This window comes from Hemitrygon akajei, chromosome 8 (genome assembly GCF_048418815.1).
Source record: "Hemitrygon akajei chromosome 8, sHemAka1.3, whole genome shotgun sequence".
Lineage (NCBI taxonomy): Eukaryota > Metazoa > Chordata > Chondrichthyes > Myliobatiformes > Dasyatidae > Hemitrygon > Hemitrygon akajei.
The window spans coordinates 181509779-181528942 of record NC_133131.1 but is presented as its reverse complement, the minus strand read 5'-3'; the positions used below and the strand labels follow the sequence as shown (position 1 = coordinate 181528942).

Genomic DNA, 19164 nt, shown 5'->3' with positions numbered 1-19164 from the left:
TGGATTAGAGAGGGTGCAGAGGGGATTTACCAGGATGCTGCCTGGATTAGAGAGGGTGCAGAGGAGATTTACCAGGATGCTGCCTGGATTAGAGAGGGTGCAGAGGAGATTCACCAGGATGCTGCCTGGATTAGAGAGGGTGCAGAGGAGATTTACCAGGATGCAACCTGGGTTAGGGAGCATTTCTTATGAGAATAGTTTGAGTGAGCTGAAGCTTTTCAGTTTGGAGCGAAGGAGGAAGAGAGGGGACTTGTACACGATGAGAAGAGCCACAGACTGAGTGAACAGCCAGAGACTTTCCCCACAGTGGAAATGGCTAATACAAGGGGCATAATTTTAAAATGATTGGGAGAAAGTATAGGGGGCATGTCCGAGATGGTTTCTTTTCACAGGAAGTGGTGGGTGCGTGGAGTGTGCTGCCAGGGGTGGTAGAGGCAGACATGTTGTGGACAGTTAAGAAGCTCTTAGTTAGCCACATGGATGATAGAAAAAACTAGAGAGCTATGTGGGAGGGAAGGGTTAGATTGATCTTAGAGTAGGTTAAAGGGTCGGAACAACATTGTGGGCTGAATGGCCTGTACTGTGCTGTAATGTGCTATGCTCGTTCTTTTATTTTCTATGGGCAAATGAACTACCTTGCATGGGCATCTTGGTCTGCATGGACCAGTTGAGCCAAGGGCCTGTGTCTGTGCTGTATGACTCTGTGCCCGGGGGGAGTCGGTAAGAATGGAAAGAGGGGCAGGGGGTCTCTCACTACTGGGCCAGTGCATGGATCAACCCGCTTCCCCAGTCAGCATGGTTTCCTCAAAGGAAAATTGTGCCTGACAAGTCTGTTGGAATTCTTTAAAGACATAACAAGCAGGATAGACAAAGGAGAATCGATTGATGTTGTGTACTTGGATTTTCAGAAGGCCTTTGACAAGGTGCCACACACGAGGCTGCTTAACAAGCTACGAGCCCATGGTATTACAGGAAAGATTCTAGCATGGATAAATTAGTGGCTGATTGGCAGGAGGCAAAAAGTGAGAATAAAGGGAGACTTTCTGGTTGGCTGCCAGTTACTAGTGGTGTTCCACAGGGGTCTGTGTTGGGACAGATTCTTTTTACATTATGTGTCAATGATTTTGGATGATAGAATTGATGGCTTGGTTGTAAAGTTTATAGACAATATGAAGATAGGTGGAGGGTCAGGTAGTTTTGAGGAAGTAGAGAGGCTACAGAAGGACTTAGACAGATTAGGAGAATGGGCAAAGAAATGGCAGATGGAATACAGTGTCGGGAAATGTATGGTCGTGCACTTTGGTAAAGAAAGTGAAAGAATTGACTTTTCTAATTGGAGAGAAAATACACAAAACTGAGGTGCAAAGGGATTTGGGATCCTTGTGCAGGATTCCCAAAAGGTTAATTTGCAGGTTGAGTGTGTGGTGAGAAAGGCAAATGTGATGTTAGCATTCATTTCAAGTGGACTAGAATATAAAAACAAGGATGTAATGTTGAGTCTTTATAAAGCACTGGTGATGCTTCACTTGGAGTATTGTAAATAGTTTGGGGCCTCTTATCTTGGAATTATCTTCTCAATCCTGATAGAGAAGTTGCAGAACCCGGGCCTCTGTACCTCCCTCTGCAATTGGATCCTTGACTTCCTAACCTGAAGACCACAATCTGTGTGGATCGGTGATAACATATCCTCCTCACTGATGATCATCGCTGACACACCTCAGGAGTGTGAGCTTAGCCCACTGTTCTACTCTCTATATACACATGACTGTGTGGCTAGGCATAGCTCAAATACCATCTATAAATTTACTGACAATACAACCATTGTTGGTAAAATCTCAGGTGGTGACGAAAGAGCATACAGGAGTGAGATATGCTCTTTTGAGCTGATTGTGGACTTCAGGAGGGGTAAGATGAAGGAACACACACCAATCCTCATAGAGGGATCAGAAGTGGAGAGAGTGAGCAGTTTCAAGTTCCTGGGTGTCAGGATTTCTGAGGATCTAACCTGGTCCCAACATATCGATGTAGATATAAAGAAGACAAGACAACGGCTATACTTTATTAGGAGTTTGAAGAGATTTGGCATGTCAACAAATGCACACAAAAACTTCCATAGTTGTACCGTGGAGAGCATTCTGACAAGCTGCATCACTGTCTGGTATGACGGGGAGAGGGGGTGCTACTGCCCAGGACCGAAAGAAGCTGCAGAGGGTTGTAAATCTAGTCAGCTCCATCTTGGGTACCAGCCTACAAATTACCCAGAACATCTTTGGGGGGCGGTGTCTCAGAAAGACAGCGTCCATTATTAAGGACCTCCAGCACCCAGGGCATGCCCTTTCCTCCCTGTTACTATCAGGTAGGAGGTACAGAAGCCTAAGGGCACACACTCAGCGATTCAGGAACAGCTTCTTCCCCTCTGCCATCTGATTCCTGAATGGACATTGAACCCTTGCACACTACCTCACTTTTTTTTAATATACAGTATTTCTGTTTTTGCATGTTTTTTTAATCTATTCAATATACATAATTGATCTAATTGGTTATTATCATTATTTTTATTTTTTTAGATAGATTATGTATTGCATTGAACTGCTGCTGCTAAGTTAACAAATTTCACATCACATGCCAGTGATAGTAAACCCGATTCTGAAAGGATATGCTGAAACTGGAGAGGATTCAAAGGAGGTTCGTGAACATGATTCCAGGATTGAATGGCTTGTCAGGTGGAGAGCGTTTGAAGTTCTTGGCCTGTATTCACTGGAATAATGAGGAGTGACCTCATTGAAATCTATCAAATGGTGAAAGTCCTTGATAGAGCGGATGTGGAGAAGATGTTTCCTTCAGTGAGAGAGTCTAAGACCATAGGCCACAGCCTCAGAATAGAGGGGCTTCCTTTTAGAACAGAAATGAGGAGGAGGATGGTGAATCTGTGGAATTCCTTGCCACAGGCAGCTGTGGAAGCCAAGACTTTATGTGTATTTAAGGCAGAGGTTTATAGATTCTTGATTAGTCAGGGCATGAAGGGATACAGGGAGAAGACAGGAGATTGGGGCTGAGAGGGAAAAATGGATCAGCCGTGATGAAATGGCCAAGCAGACTCAGTGGCCTAATATAGCTCCTACATCTGATGGTCTTTTGGTAGTTCACCCAGACTCTCCTGTTGACCAATGTCTCTTCCATCACCCTGGCCTGCCCTGCTCATCATCTCCTCCATCCTAAGCCATTCATTTGTGCCCCCTCTACCCAGCACACTGCTTCATTGCCACCCAGCCAATAACCCTGTTCTACATCCTTCCCTCCCACTACCCCCCATTCCATCTCCCTACTCCTTGTTAGGTGCTGCCCCTTCTCTCCTTACCCTCCCTACCCACCCGCACCCTCGTCATGCCCCCCCACCCCTCGTCACCCATGCCCCTCCACCTCTTTGGTCCCTCTCCTTCCCCATGCTTTCCACCTGCCCCTGTTCCTGCCCTCAGCACTTCTCCCATCCCCCCCGTCTCCCTGCCTCCGTTCCCTGCCATCTCTGTTCCCCCCACCCTCCACCTCCTTCTTCCCCCTCTGTCCCTCCCCCACCATTGCAGCCCTTCCCGATACCCACCGATGCTGTTGTAAGGGCAGCTGGCCAGGATGCTTCGAGCTCTCTGCTTGACATCGCTGGGCAGATTTGGATCTTTGAGTAGCGGGGTGTAAGTACAGGCCGCAGACACCTACGGTAAGCAGAGGACAGTGAGATCCCCATCCCTCCCTACCTGTTCCCACAATCAACGCACTCCGCTCCCACCCCACTCGGCGGCACAGACCACACTGGGAATATCCTGAGCATCTTTGGGCTCCGTATGTAGGGAAGGATGTGCTGGCTCTGGGAGGGTTCCAAAGGAGGTGCACAGAAATTACCCTGGGATTGAAAGGGTTAACATGTGAGGAACGTTTAATGGCTGTGGGCCTGTACTTGCTGAAGTTCGGAAGGGTGAAGTTGGAGGGAGTCCTGATTGAAAGTTACCGGATTCTGAAATACCGGAATGTGTTGGACATGGGGAGGATGTTTTCTGTGGTTGGGGAGTCTAGGACCAGAGGACAGCCTCAGAACAGAGGGACATTCCTTCAGAAGAAAGATGAGGAACAATTTCATTAGCCAGAGAATCTGCGTAATTTGTTGCCACAGAGGGTGGTGGAGTCTAAGCTTGCACCTCATTGTCTGCCTGCACTGCTCTTCCACTGTAACCGTGCTACCTTATTCTGCATTCTGTCACCGTGCCCTTGTCACGATCTGTCTGAACAGTATGACAACCATGAACCAATTTCCCAAACGAAGCAGAGCTTTTCTGGATTGTACTGCTGTACCAGCCCCTGTCTTGTACAGAGGGTGGTGAGCACGTGGTCCGACCAGCCAGAAAAGTGGTAGAGGCAGCTACATTAACAACATATAAAGTTCAAGGTAAATTTATTAACAAAGTACATGTATGTCAGCATATACAACCCTGAGATTCTCCTGCTGGCATACTCAACAGATCTACAGAATAATAACATAACAGAATCAAAGAAAGACCATATTTACTTGGGCATTCAACCAGTGTGTAAAAGACAACAAAATCTGCTCATCGCCTCCCTCTGATGCTCCTCCCCCACCCTTGTCTTTCTTCCGTGGCCTTCTGTCCTCTCCTATCAGACTGCCCCTTCTCCAGCCCTGTATCTCTCTCACCAATCAACTTCCCAGCTCTGTACTTCACCCCTCACCCTCCTGGTTTCACCTATCATCTTGTGGTTCTCCCTAACCTCCCCCCACCTTTTAAATCTACACCTCAGCTTTTTTTTCCAGTTTTGCCGAAGGGTCTTGACCCGAAATGTCGACTGTACTCTCTTTTCATAGATGCTGCCTGGCCTGCTGAGTAGGGCTTTGGCTCAACGGGCTGAGGCAGTAACGGGATGAGGCGAGGTAGGAGGTATGTGTGTGAGTCCAGTTTTTTATGCTCGGTGTCAGACGTGGGAGGGTCCTGGAGTCTCTCAGCCTCCCGGACGGCCATATCTGCACCAGGTGTGTCGAGCGGCAGCTCCTGAGGGACCGAGTTAGGGAACTGGAGATGCAGCTTGATGACCTTCGCCTGGTCAGAGAGAGAACAAGGAGGTGATAGAGAGGAGTTATAGGCAGGTGGTCACACCGGGGTCACGGGAGACAGACAAGTGGGTCACAGTCAGGAGAGGGAAGGGGAAGAGTCAGGTACTAGAGAGTACCTCTGTGGCTGTACCCCTTGACAATAAGTACTCCTGTTTGAGTACTGTTGGGGAGGACAGCCTACCTGGGGGAAGCGACAGTGGCCGTGCCTCTGGCACAGAGTCTGGTCCTGTGGCTCAGAAGGGTAGGGAAAGGAAGAGGAAGGCAGTAGTGATAGGGGACTCAATAGACAGGGGGTCAGACAGGCGATCCTGTGGACACAGGAAAGAAACTCGGACAGTAGTTTGCCTCCCAGGTGCCAGGGTCCAGGATGTTTCTGATCTCGTCCATGATATCCTGCGGTGGGAGGGAGAACAGCCAGAGGTTGTGGTACATATTGGTACCAATGACATAGGTCGGAAAAGGGAGGAGGTCCTGAAAACAGATTACAGGGAGTTAGGAAGGAAGTTGAGAATCAGGACCTCAAAGGTAGTAATTTCCGGATTACTGCCTGTGCCATGCGACAGTGAGTATAGGAATAGAATGAGGTGGAGGATAAATACATGGCTGAGGGATCGGAGCAGGGAGCAGGGATTCAGATTTCTGGATCACTGGGACCTCTTTTGGGGCAGGAGTGACCTGTGCAAAAAGGATGGGTTGCACTTGAATCCCAGGGGGACTAGTACCCTGGCGTGGAGGTTTGTTAAGGTTAGTGGGGAGAGTTTAAACTAGAATTGTTGGGGGGTGGGAACCGAACTGAAGAGACTGGGGAAGAGGAGGTTGGTTCACAAATAGAGAAAGCTTGTAGCCAGTGCAAGAGGGAGGATAGGCAGGTGATAGAGAAGGGATGATAGAGATAGATAGATAGATCTGTTAGATAGAGCTCTTATAGATAGTGGGGTCAAGGGATATGGGGAGAGGACAGGAACGGGGTACTGATTGTGTATGATCAGCCATGATCACAGTGAATGGCAGTGCTGGCTAGAAGGGCTGAATGGCCTACTCCTGCACCTGCTGTCTATTGTCTATTGACGAAGGTTTGAGATGTGTCTATTTTAATGCAAGGAGTGTTGTGAACAAAGCGGATGAGCTTAGATTGTGGATCAGTACTTGGAGATATGACAGTGCATAGTTCCCTGAAGGTGGAGTCTCATGTAGATAGGGTGGTGAAGAAGGCTTTTGGAACGCTGGCCTTTATAAATCAGAGCATTGAGTACAGAAGTTGGGATGTAATGTTAAAATTGTACAAGGCATTGGTAAGGCCAAGTTTGGAATATTGTGTACAGTTCTGGTCACCGAATTATAGGAAAGATATCAATAAATTAGAGAGAGTGCAGAGACGATTTACTAGGATGTTACCTGGGTTTCAGCACTTAAGTTACAGAGAAAGGTTGAACAAGTTAGGTCTCTATTCATTGGAGCGTAGAAGGTTGAGGGGGGATTTGATTGAGGTATTTAAAATTTTGAGAGGGATAGATAGAGTTGACGTGAATAGGCTGTTTCCATTGAGAGTAGGGGAGATTCAAACAAGAGGACATGATTTGAGAGTTAGGGGGCAAAAGTTTAAGGGAAACACGAGGGGATATGTCTTTACTCAGAGAGTGATAGCTGTGTGGAATGAGCTTCCTGTAGAAGTAGTAGAGGCCAGTTCAGTTGTGTCATTTAAGGTAAAATTGGATAGGTATATGGACAGGAAAGGAGTGGAGGGTTATGGGCTGAGTGTGGGTAGGTGGGACTAGGTGAGATTAAGAGTTCGGCACGGACTAGGAGGGCTGGAATGGCCTGTTTCCGTGCTGTGATTGTTATATGGTTATATGATGTGGTGGCCATTACAAAGACTTGGATGGCTCAGGGACAGGAATGGTTACTTCAAGTGCCGGGTTTTAGATGTTTCAGAAAGGACAGGGAGGGAGGCAAAAGAGGTGGGGGTGTGGTACTGTTGATCAGAGATAGTGTAACGGCTGCAGAAAAGCTGGACGTCATGGAGGGATTGTCTACGGAGTCGCTGTGGGTGGAGGTTAGGAACAGGAAGGGGTCGATAACTATACGGAGTGTTTTTTATAGGCCGCCCAATAGTAACAGGGATATTGAGGAGTAGATAGGGAAACAGATCTTGGAAAGGTGTAATAATAACAGAGTTGTCATGATGGGAGATTTTAATTTCCCAAATATTGATTAACATCTCCCTAGTGCAAAGTGTTTAGATGGAGTGGAGTTTGTTAGGTGTGTTCAGGAAGGTTTCTTGACACAGTATGTAGATAAGCCTACAAGGGGAGAGGCTGTACTTGATTTGGTATTGGGAAATGAACCTGGTCAGGTGTCAGATCTCTCAGTGGGAGAGCATTTTGGAGATAGTGATCATAATTCTATCTCCTTTACAATAGCATTGGAGAGAGATAGGAACAGACAAGTTAGGGAAATGTTTAATTGGAGAAAGGGGAATTATGAGGCTATCAGGCAGGAAATTGGAGGCTTAAACTGGAAACATGGTCTCAGGGAAAAGTACAGAAGAAATGTGGCGAATATTCAGGGGTTATCTGTGTGGAGTTCTGTATAGTCCCAATCAGACAGGGAAGTTATGGTATGGTACAGGAACTGTGGTGTACAAAGGCTGTAATAAATCTAGTCAAGAAGAAAATAAAAGCTTACAAAAGGTTCAGAGAGCTAGGTAATGTTAGAGATCTAGAAGTTTATAAGGCTAACTAGGAAGGAGCTTAAGAAGGAAATTAGGAGAGCCAGAAGGGGCCATGAGAAGGCCTTGGTGGGCAAAATTAAGGAAAACCCCAAGGCATTCTACAAGTATGTGAAAAGCAAGAGGATAAGACGTGAAAGAATAGGACCTATCAAGTGTGACAGTGGGAAAGTGTGTATGGAACCAGAGGAAATAGCAGAGGTACTTAATGAATACTTAGCTTCAATATTCACTATGGAAAAGGATCTTGGTGATGTAGTGATGATTTGCAGCAGACTGAAAAGCTTGAGCATGTAGACATTAAGAAAGAGGATGTGCTGGAGCTTTTGGAAAACATCAAGTTGGATAAGTCACCGGGCCCGGATGAGATGTACCCCAGGCTACTGTGGGAGGCAAGGCAGGAGATTGCTGAGCCTCTGGTGATGATCTTTGCATCATCAATGAGGATGGGAGAGGCTCCGAGGATTGGAGGGTTGCTGATATTGTTCCCTTATTCAAGAAAGGGAGTAGCAATAGCCCAGGAAATTATAGACCAGTGAGTCTTACTTCAGTGGTTGGTAAGTTGATGGAGAAGATCCTGAGAGGCAGGATTTATGAACATTTGGAGAGGTATAGTATGGTTAGAAATAGTCAGCATGGCTTTGTCAAGGGCAGGTCATGCCTTACGAGCCTGATTGAATTTTTTGACTAAACACATTGATGAAGGAAGAGCAGTGGATGTAGAGTATATGGATTTCAGCAAAGCATTTGATAGGATACCTATCAAAGGCTTATTGAGAAAGTAAGGAGGCATGGGATCCAAGGGGGCATTGCTTTGTGGATCCAGAGCTGGCTTGCCCACAGAAGGCAAAGAGTGGTTGTAGACAGGTCATATTCTGCATGGAGGTCGGTGACCAGTGGTGTGCCTCAGGGATCTGTTCTGAGACCCTTACTCTTTCTGATTTTATGAATAACCTGGAAGAGGAAGTGGAGTGATGGGTTAGTAAGTTTGCTGATGACACAAAGGTTGGAGGTGTTGTAGATAGTGTGGAGGGCTGTCAGAGGTTGCAGCAGGACATTGATAGGATGCAAAACTGGGCTGAGAAGTGGCAGATGGAGTTCAGCCCAGATAAGTGTGAAGTGGTTCATTTTGGTAGGTCAAATATGATGGCAGAATATAGTATTAATGGTAAGACTCTTGGCAGTGTGGAAGATCAGATGGATCTTGGGGTCCAAGTCCATAGGCCACTCAAAGCAGCTGCACAGATTGACTCTGTGGTTAAGAAGGCATATGGCGTATTGGCCTTCATCAATCATGGAATTGAATTTAGGAGCCGAGAGGTAATGTTGCAGCTATATAGGACCCTGGTTAGACCCCACTTGGAGTACTGTGCTCAGTTCTAGTTGCCTCACTACAGGAAGGATGTGGAAACCATAGAAAGGGTGCAGAGGAGATTTACAAGGATATTGCCTAGATTGGAGAGCATGCCTTATGAGAATAGATTGAGTAAACTCGGCCTTTTCTCCTTGGAGCGACGGAGGATGAGAGGTGACCTGATAGAGGTGTATAAGATGATGAGAGGCATTGATCATGTGGATAGTCAGAGGCTTTTTCCCAGGGCTGAAATGGTTGCCACAAGAGGACACAGGTTTAAGGTGCTGGGGAGTAGGTACAGAGGAGATGTCAGGGTAAGTTTTATACTCAGAGAGTGGTGTGTGCGTGGAATGGGCTGCCGGAAACAATGGTGGAGGCGGATGTGATAGGGTCTTTTAAGAGGCTTTTAGATAGAGCTTAGTAAAATAGAGGGCTATAGGTAAGCCTAGTAATTTCTAAGGTAGGGACATGTTTGGCACAACTTTGTGGGCTGAAGGGCCTGTATTGTGCTGTAGGTTTTCTACGTTTCTTTGCACTGAGGTTGGAGGTTGTGTGTTAAGCGTGAAGGATGTCGATGACTATATGACCTCATTCTTGGGACTGTGATTGGCAGAACCCAAATCGATACATAGAGGTGCCAGAAAAGGGCCAGTAACATCACACACCTTGCTCACAGACTGTTTGTCCAGGTCCCATCAGGGACGAGCTACGTAGAATCCACACCAGGTCCATCAGATTCAAAAGGAGTTACTTTCCCCAAGCAGTGAGGCTGATCAGCACCTCCACTCAGCAACACCCCACTACTTCCCTATTTCCAATCAGTCAGTGCACGTATGGCCTAGTGTCACTCATGGACATACGATCAGACTCGGTATGTACTGTTTGCCATTGTGTGTGTTTATATTTATTTTGTGTCTGTGCTTTTGTTAATGTTATTGTGTTAAGTTTGTGTTTTTTGTGTTGCATCAAATCCAGAGTAACAATTATTTTGTTCTCTTTACACTTGTATATTGGAAATGACTTTAAAGAATCTTGAATGATTACAGTAAATTCCTCTTCTTCTTAAGCCCAGAGGCCAGCAAGAGCAGCTCGGCTAAGTCCCATCTCCTCCGGCGAAGGTTAATCTCCACTTTCACCACATGACTTGATAGATCTTTTCTCTTTGGAGCTTCTGGGTTTTTACAGGATGGGGTTGCTAGCCCCATACCCAACCCTCCTCCTTTTGCAACTGGGAATGGGGAGTTGGAGTTAAATTTTGGAGTTCAACTCCATGTTGGAGTTAAATTTGTCTCTGTGCCTGTACTCGAACTCTCTATAGCTGGCTGAGGATGTGGGTTTGGAAGGTGCTGTCAAAGGAGCCTTGGGGCGTTTCTATTCCCCATGGGTGAGGATACCCTGGAAGAGCAGACATGCAGTGACAAACTGCTGTACACGTTCCTTACTGCCAGCTGAAACTGCCCAGTAACATGGTAAATCGGTTTACTCTTCATAAGAGTGCTCCCCTCCAACCCACAGGAACTTTTCCACACCACCACAACTTCAGAGACTGAATCGATTTATTATCGTTATGAGTACTGAAGGACAGCTCTGTCAGACCATTTCATTACTGTACATCAGTACATTGAGCTAGTTGGAAGGAAGATAATAACAGAATGCAGAATAAAATACGGACAGTGCAGTGTGGTGCCTGCATACTAGACCTTCCCCCTTCTCCCCCTTCGCTTTGGGCAGAACATAGCAAAGCCTGAAAACACGTCCCCCTCAGGCTCAAGGACAGCTTCTACCCCTCTGTTATCAGACTACTGAATATCTTCTCGATAGGTGGAATCTCGACCTCTTGTGAAAGGGAGATTTACCAGGATGTTGTCTGGACTTGAGGAACTGAGTTTTAGGGAAAGGCTGAATAGGTTAGGACTTTAAGACCAAAGGAGAATGAGGGGAGATTTGATAGAGGTGTGCAAAATTATGAGGGATTTAGATAGGGTAAATGCAAGCAGGCTTTTTGCCACTGAGGTTGGGTGGGACTACAACCCGAGGGTGAAAGGTGAAAAGTTTAAGGGAACATGAGGAGGGTGGTGAGAGTGTGGGACAGGCTGCCAGTAGAAGTGGTGGATGCGTTTTAATTTCAGTATTTGAGAGAAGTTTGGATAGGTAGATGGGTGGGAGAGGTTTGGAGGGTCCTGGTCCAGGAGCAGGGCAGTGGGACTAGGCAGGTAAAACAGGACAGCATGGACTAGACTGGGCGGAGAGCCTGTTTCTCTGCCGTTGTGTAAAATGTGACTCGATGACTATCTACCTGATTATGATCTGTCACTTTATCGTCTACCTGCACTGCACTTCTCTGTAGCTACTACTCTTTAGAGAAGTACAGCACAGAATCAGGCCCCTTGTTCCATCTAGTCCATGCTGAGAGCATTTAAACTGCCTACTCCCATCGACCTGCATTGGCTCCATACCCCGACGATCCATGTACCTTCCCAATGCCTCTTAAACATTGAAATCGAGCTCGCATGCTCTGCTTGTGCAGGCAGCTCGTTCCACACTCTCCCCACCCTCTGAGTGAAGCTCGTTCCACACTCTCCCCACCCTCTGAGGGCAGCTCATTCCACACTCTCCCCACCCTCTGAGTGAAGCTCGTTCCACACTCTCCCCACCCTCTGAGGGAAGCTCGTTCCACACTCTCCCCACCCTCTGAGGGCAGCTCGTTCCACACCCACACCACCCTCTGAGGGCAGCTCATTCCACACTCTCCCCACCCTCTGAGGGCAGCTCGTTCCACACTCTCCCCGCCCTCTGAGTGAAGCTCGTTCCACACCCACACCACCCTCTGAGGGCAGCTCGTCCCACACTCTCCCCACCCTCTGAGGGCAGCTCGTTCCACACTCTCCCCACCCTCTGAGGGCAGCTCGTTCCACACCCACACCACCCTCTGATTGAAGCTCGTTCCACACTCTCCCCACCCTCTGAGGGCAGCTCGTTCCACACCCACACCACCCTCTGAGGGCAGCTCGTTTCACACTCTCCCCACCCTCTGAGTGAAGCTCATTCCACACTCTCCCCACCCTCTGAGGGCAGCTCGTTCCACACTCTCCCCACCCTCTGAGGGCAGCTCGTTCCACACTCTCACAACCCTCTGAGGAAAGAAGGTTCCCCTCATTTCCCCCTTAAACTTTTCACCTTTCACCCTTAACCCATGATTTCTGGTAGTAGTCCTACCTAACCCTAGTGGAAAAAGCCCGTTTGCTTTTACCCTCTCTATGCCACTCATAATTTTGTATCCCTCTATCAAATCTCCTCGCAGTCTTCTCTGTTGTAAGGAATAAAGTCCGAACCTATTCAACGTTTCCTTATGACTCGGGCTCTCCAGGCCCAGCAACAACTCTGTACTCTGTCAACATTATTTATGAAACCCCCTTTTACTGGACATCTCTGGAAATGCCCCTCGCTAACAGCCACTGGATTCGCGGCAAGAAACCCACCTTCCTCCGGTTTCATAAGTCTAGGAGGTTAATGACTTTGGTCCCGCCAAATCAGTGAGGTTGGGATGTGTTGCACACCCCAAACCCCGGTTTGTGTGAATGCTAAGTGATTTACTGTCCTCTGCAATCACCTGTCACCAAGACAAAACAGATCGTGCACTGCATACAAGCAGATGTCTGTTTAAGAATGTTAACTTAAGCAAATGGTTATTAAAGGATAGAAAGAAAAACACAAGAAGGACCCATTATACTTAAACAGTCTAGGACCTTCTCCCAATTCTACCATCCTGGTTGGGTGACTCCACATTCATAAGTTGAACAACAAATCCTTTACCTCAGCTCAAACTCAAACAAGCTGAAAGCAAAACAGACGACTCTTACACAACTGCTAGAATGAAACATAGCAGTAAAAATCTTAACCAGGACCATCATTATTTATGAAGAGTCCTCATGCAAGACTCCCAGAAGGTTAATTCACAGGTTGAGTCTGTGGTAAAGAAGGCAAGTGTAATGTTGGCATTTATTTCAAGCAGAATAGAATATAAAAACAAGGAGATAATGCTGAGCCTTTTAAAGACACTAGTTAGGCCGCACTTAGAGTATTGTCAACAGTTTTGAGCCCAATATCTCAGAAAGGATGTGTTGTCATTGGAGAGAGTCCAGAGGAGGTGCACTAGGATGATTCTGGGAATGAGGGGGCTAACATACGAAGAGGGTTTGGCAGCTTTGGGCCTGTGCTCACTGGAATTCAGAAGAATGTGGGGGATCTCATTGAAACCTACTGAATGTTGAAAGGACTAGATAGGGTGGATGTGGAGAGGATGTTTCCTATGATGGGGGTATCCAGAACAGCTTCAAAGTTGAGCGGTGACCTTTTAGAACAGAAGTACCAAGGAATTTTTTTAGCCAGAGAGTAGTGAATCTGTGGAATGCTCTGCCACAGACTGCGGTGGAGACCCAGACCGTGGGTATATTTAAGGTGGAAGTTGATAGTTTCCTGATCTGTCAGGGCATCAAAGCATATGGCGAGAAGGCAGGTGTATGGGGTTGAGTGGGATCTGGGATCAGCCACGATGGAACGGTGGGGCAGACTCGATGGGCTGAATGGCCTAATTCTGCTCCTATGCCTTATGGTCTTTCCTGCAGGTAGGTGACCAAAACTACACAATGCTCCAAATTAGGCCTCACCAATGCCTTATACAACTCCAACACAACATCCCATCTCCTGCACTCAGTACAGAATTCTGCATTCTGTTATTTTACCTTGTTCTACCTCAATGCACTGTGTAATGATCTGATCTTTTGAGCAGTTTGCAAGACAAGATTTTCACTGCCCCTCAGTACACGTGACAATAATAAACCAATTCCAATTCCAATAAGGTAGATTGTGTGCTCAAGATTCCGTCTTCCTCTACCAGGGAACCAACCTGATAACAGCAGAGTAGATGCTGTCCTTGGTGCTTCTGTGACCTGTCCGATGGGAGAGGGGGAGAAGAGAGAGGCAAGGGCACCAGTGTTGTGAACAGCAATATTTCCAATCCCTCTCAGTGACAAGAGGAAGAGCAGAGCTGGCAGGGTCCGTAGGTACTGGGGTGGGCTCCCCTATCACCAACACTACCCCTACTCCCTCCACGCCTCTTCCCTGAGGACATTCACAAGACTGATCCCAGGAATGAAAGGGTTAACCTTTGAGGAGCATTTGATGGCTCTGGGGCTGGACTTGCTGGTGTATAGAAAAATAAGTGGAGATCTGGTTGAAACCTATCAAATGTTGAAAGGCCGAGGCAGGGTAAATGTTGGGAGGACGTTTCCAACAATGGAGGAGTCTAGGACCAGAGGGCACAGACTCAGATTAGAGGGGTGGTCCCTTTAGAACAGAGATGAGGAGGAATTTCTTTAGCCAGATGGTGGTGAGTCTGTGAAATTCATTGCCACAGGTGGCTGTGGAGGCCAGGTCATTGGGTATATTTAAACTAGAGGTAGATAGGGTGGTGGGGAGAAGGCAGGAGAATGGGGCTGAGATGGATGATAAATCCTTCCCCTCCCTCACTTCTGGTGAGGGGTCTTTGACCTGAAACCTTGATTGCTCCTCTCTCCATACACCACCCCCCACCCCGACCCTGCCCAGTCAGCTCAGATCTCTGCTGTCTCGCCACCGTGAAGGGCATGAGGCTTACCTGTCGGAGGAAGGTGATGGGCTTCTGCCCCATGGCCTGCACGTCTCCAGTGTGGAGTTCTAGCACCTCAGCAAAGGGCATCTTCAGACCCTGCTGAGCAACAGTGTGTTAGAGACCAATCAGCCCAGCAAGCCCCTGCTATCCCTGTGACCACCTGACAGGCAGAGTGTTTGCAGGCCAGTCGCTAGTGAGTTGACACTGTCCATCACTCCTGCGATCAATGACCAGAGGGTCAGTGTGGCTTGGGGGTTGTGTGGTTGGCCATTTGGCCACTCAGCAGCTCTGTTGTTCTATAACTATTGCTGCTCCAGGCTTGGATACAGCACCTTCACCACAAACCTTCACTGCCAAGAACATCAAATACCGAACAGCAAGCACAGAACATTGAATAGAGAACATTAAACACAGAACATTAAACATAAATCATCAAATACTGAACATCCAACACAGAACTTTAAATAAAGAAATCAAACCCAGAACATAAATCATAGAACATCAAACACAGAACATAAAACATAAATAATTGAACACAGAACATTAAACATAAACCATCAAATACCGAACATCGAACCCGGAACATAAAGCATAGAACATCGAACACAGAACATTAAACATAAAACATCAAATACCGAACATCCAACACAGAACTTTAAATAAAGAAATCAAACCCAGAACAGGTTCCGGCAGATTGGAAAAATGCTAATGTAACTCCTTTATTTAAAAAGGGCAATAGACAGAAGGCTGGGAATTATAGGCCAGTTAGCCTAACATCTGTGGTTGGCAAAATGTTGGAATCGATAATTAAGGAAACAGTAACAGGGCATTTGGATAAACATAGCTTAATAGGACAAAGTCAGCATGGCTTTACAAAAGGGAAGTTATGTTTGACAAATTTGTTGGAGTTCTTTGAGGACATAACATATAGGGTAGATAAAGGGGAACCAGTGGATGTGGTGTATTTGGACTTCCAAAAGGCATTTGACAAGGTGCCACACCAAAGATTATTACTTAAAGTAAAAAATCATGGGATTGGGGATAATATTCTGGCATTGGCTTTCTAACAGAAAACAGAGAGTTGGGATAAATGGTTTATTCTCAGACTGGCAGTTGGTGACTAGTGGTGTTCCGCAGGGGTCGGTGTTGGGACCCCAACTCTTTACAATCTATATTAATGATTTGGAGAAAGGGACTAAGTGCAAAGTATCGAAGTTTGCTGATGACACAAAGATGGGAGGGAGTGTAATGAGTGCGGAGGACATTGAAACCCTGCAGGGGGACATAGATAGGCTGAGTGATTGGGCAGACATTTGGCAGATGAAATATAATACTGACAAGTGTGAGGTCTTGCACTTTGGAAGGAAAAATAATAGAGCAAGTTATTATCTAAATGGAGAGAAACTGGAAAGTGCTTCTGTGCAAAGGGATCTGGGGGTCCTGGTGCAGGAAACACAAAAAGTCAGTATGCAAGTGCAGCAGGTGGTCAAGAAGGCCGACGGAATGCTGGCTTGTATTGCTAGGGGGATGGAGTATAAGAACAGGGAGGTCTTACTGCAGTTGTACCGGGTATTGGTGAGACCACACCTGGAGTACTGCGTGCAGTTCTGGTGTCCATATTTAAGAAAGGACATACTGGCTCTCGAGGCAGTGCAGAGAAGGTTCACTAGGTTAATTCCGGGGATGGGTGGGTTGATGTATGATGAGAGGTTGAGTAGATTGGGACTCTACTCATTGGAGTTCCGAAGAATGAGAGGCGATCTTATTGAAACATATAAGATTGTGAAGGGGCTTGATCGGGTGGAAGCGGGGAGAATGTTCCCAATGATGGGTGAAACTAGGACTAGGGGGCATAATCTTAAAATAAGGGGATGCCGTTCCAGGACTGAGATGCGGAGAAATTTCTTCACTCAGAGGGTAGTGGGGCTGTGGAATTTACTGCCCCAGAGAGCTGTGGAAGCTACTACACTCAATAAATTCAAAACGGAGATAGACATTTTCCTGGATAAAAATGGCATTGGGGATACGGTGAGCGAGCAGGTAAGTGGACATGAGGCTAGGTTTAGATCAGCCATGTGATCTCCTGGACCAGTTTTCGATAGCCTGGATGGGTCGGAGAGGAATTTTCCAGATTTTTTCTCCTCAATTGGCAACTCGGTTTTTTTTCCCCGGGTGATCACATGGGTTTGGGTGGGATGAATAATAAAATAAAATGGGCGGTATGATGCCCTGTTGGTTGGCACTGTTGCCTTGTGGGATTCGGTGAAAACTAGAGTTAAGATTGGATCAGCCATGATCTTGTTGAATGGCAGAGCAGGCTTGAGGGGCCGATTGGCCTACTCCTGCTCCTATCTCTTATGTTCTTATGTTAACATAAATCATAGAACATCCAACACAGAACATTAAACATAAACCATCAAATACCGAACATCAAACTCAGAACATTAAACATAAAACATCAAATATTGAACATCAAACACAGAACATTAAACATAAAACATCAAATATTGAACATCAAACACAGTGCATTAAACATAGGGCCTCAAACATAACACATCGAACATGAAACATAGAACAATGAACATAGAATGTTGAACAGAGAACCTCAAACGTGGAACATCGAACAGTTCGGCGCAGGATTAGTCCCTTCTGTCCGCAGTATTATACTGAGTTAGCAATCAAATACTCAACTGAACTAAACCCTCTGCCTACACAACATCTCTATCCCTCAATTCTCCACACATTCAGGCAGCAATTAAATGGCACAGTACCCCGTGCCCTTTGAACTTCCCCTTCTCACGTTCAATGCATGCAAGTCGAATTCAAGTTTACCTTCGTTCAATTGTACAGATGTATATGACTGAGTGAAACATCGTTCCACCGGTCCGAGATGCACAACATAGTACTGTACACATAACACATAGGCAATGCAGGAAGTAATACTACCACAATTAAAACATATTCCCGAAAATTGACATTTAATACCAGAGTTAATGGCATGTCTCTCACATTGGACAGTTCCACCCTGGCAAAAAGGATACCAGCTGTCAACACGGCCCAAAATATTCACTGACTCCATCTCCAATACCCTCTGCCGATGAGAACTGAGGGAGGGGCTCAAAGAGGAGATCCCTCCGCGGATGAGAACTGAGGGAGGAGCTCAAGGAGGAGATCCCTCCGCCGATGAGAACTGAGGGAGGGGCTCAAGGAGGAGATCCCTCCGCCGATGAGAACTGAGAGAGGAGCTCAAAGAGGAGATCCCTCCGCCGATGAGAACTGAGGGAGGAGCTCAAAGAGGAGATCCCTCCGCCGATGAGAACTGAGGGAGGAGCTCAAAGAGGAGATCCCTCCGCCGATGAGAACTGAGGGAGGAGCTCAAAGAGGAGATCCCTCCGCCGATGAGAACTGAGGGAGGGGCTCAAAGAGGAGATCCCTCTGCCGATGAGAACTGAGGGAGGAGCTCAAAGAGGAGATCCCTCCGCCGATGAGAACTGAGGGAGGGGCTCAAAGAGGAGATCCCTCTGCCGATGAGAACTGAGGGAGGAGCTCAAAGAGGAGATCCCTCCGCCGATGAGAACTGAGGGAGGAGCTCAAAGAGGAGACCCCTCCGCCGATGAGAACTGAGGGAGGAGCTCAAAGAGGAGATCCCTCCGCCGATGAGAACTGAGGGAGGAGCTCAAAGAGGAGATCCCTCCGCCGATGAGAACTGAGGGAGGAGCTCAAGGAGGAGATCCCTCCGCCGATGAGAACTGAGGGAGGAGCTCAAAGAGGAGATCCCTCCGCCGATGAGAACTGAGGGAGGAGCTCAAGGAGGAGATCCCTCCGCCAATGAGAACTGAGGGAGGAGCTCAAAGAGGAGATCCCTCCGCCGATGAGAATTGAGGGAGGAACTCAAGGACTAGAGAAAATAAGCTGAGGAGTAGATTTGAAGGGTGAGGGGGGAAGTGAGAGAGAAATGCCAGGCGATTGGTGAGACCAGGAGGGTGAGGGATGAGGTAAAGAGCTGGGAAGTTGATTGGTGAAAGAGACAGAAGGCCATGGATGAAGAAAAAGGGGGAAGGAGACAAGAGGAATACGACTGAATATAAGGTGTTTTTCCTCCAACCTGAGTGTGGCCTCATCACGACAGTGGAGGCAGCCAGGGATGGACATATCGGAATGGGAATGGGACGTGGAATTAAAATAGGTTGCTACTGGGAGATCCTGCTTGTTATGACACCACCTCCAACGGGATCCCACCGCCAAGCACATCTTCCCCTCACCCCCACCCCCCACTTTCTCCTTTCCGCAGGGATCGTTCCCTACGCAACTCCCTCGTC

At 47.1% G+C, this 19164-nt stretch overlaps 1 protein-coding gene across 5 annotated transcripts in view; it reads right to left on the bottom strand.

The window, feature by feature from the left end:
• LOC140732498 (alanine aminotransferase 2-like) overlaps positions 1-19164 on the bottom strand; it is a 74774-nt gene that overhangs the window by 40879 nt on the left and 14731 nt on the right. For 3 of the 5 annotated variants that reach the window (XM_073055264.1, XM_073055266.1, XM_073055269.1), the window contains exons 2-3: positions 14852-14944; positions 3599-3707 (exon numbers count right to left, since the gene is read on the bottom strand). In XM_073055264.1, the coding sequence (XP_072911365.1) occupies positions 3599-3707; positions 14852-14944 (202 nt within the window). The remainder of the gene's footprint in view (positions 1-3598; positions 3708-14851; positions 14945-19164) is intronic. The other 2 variants (XM_073055265.1, XM_073055267.1) reach the window with 2 other exon arrangements.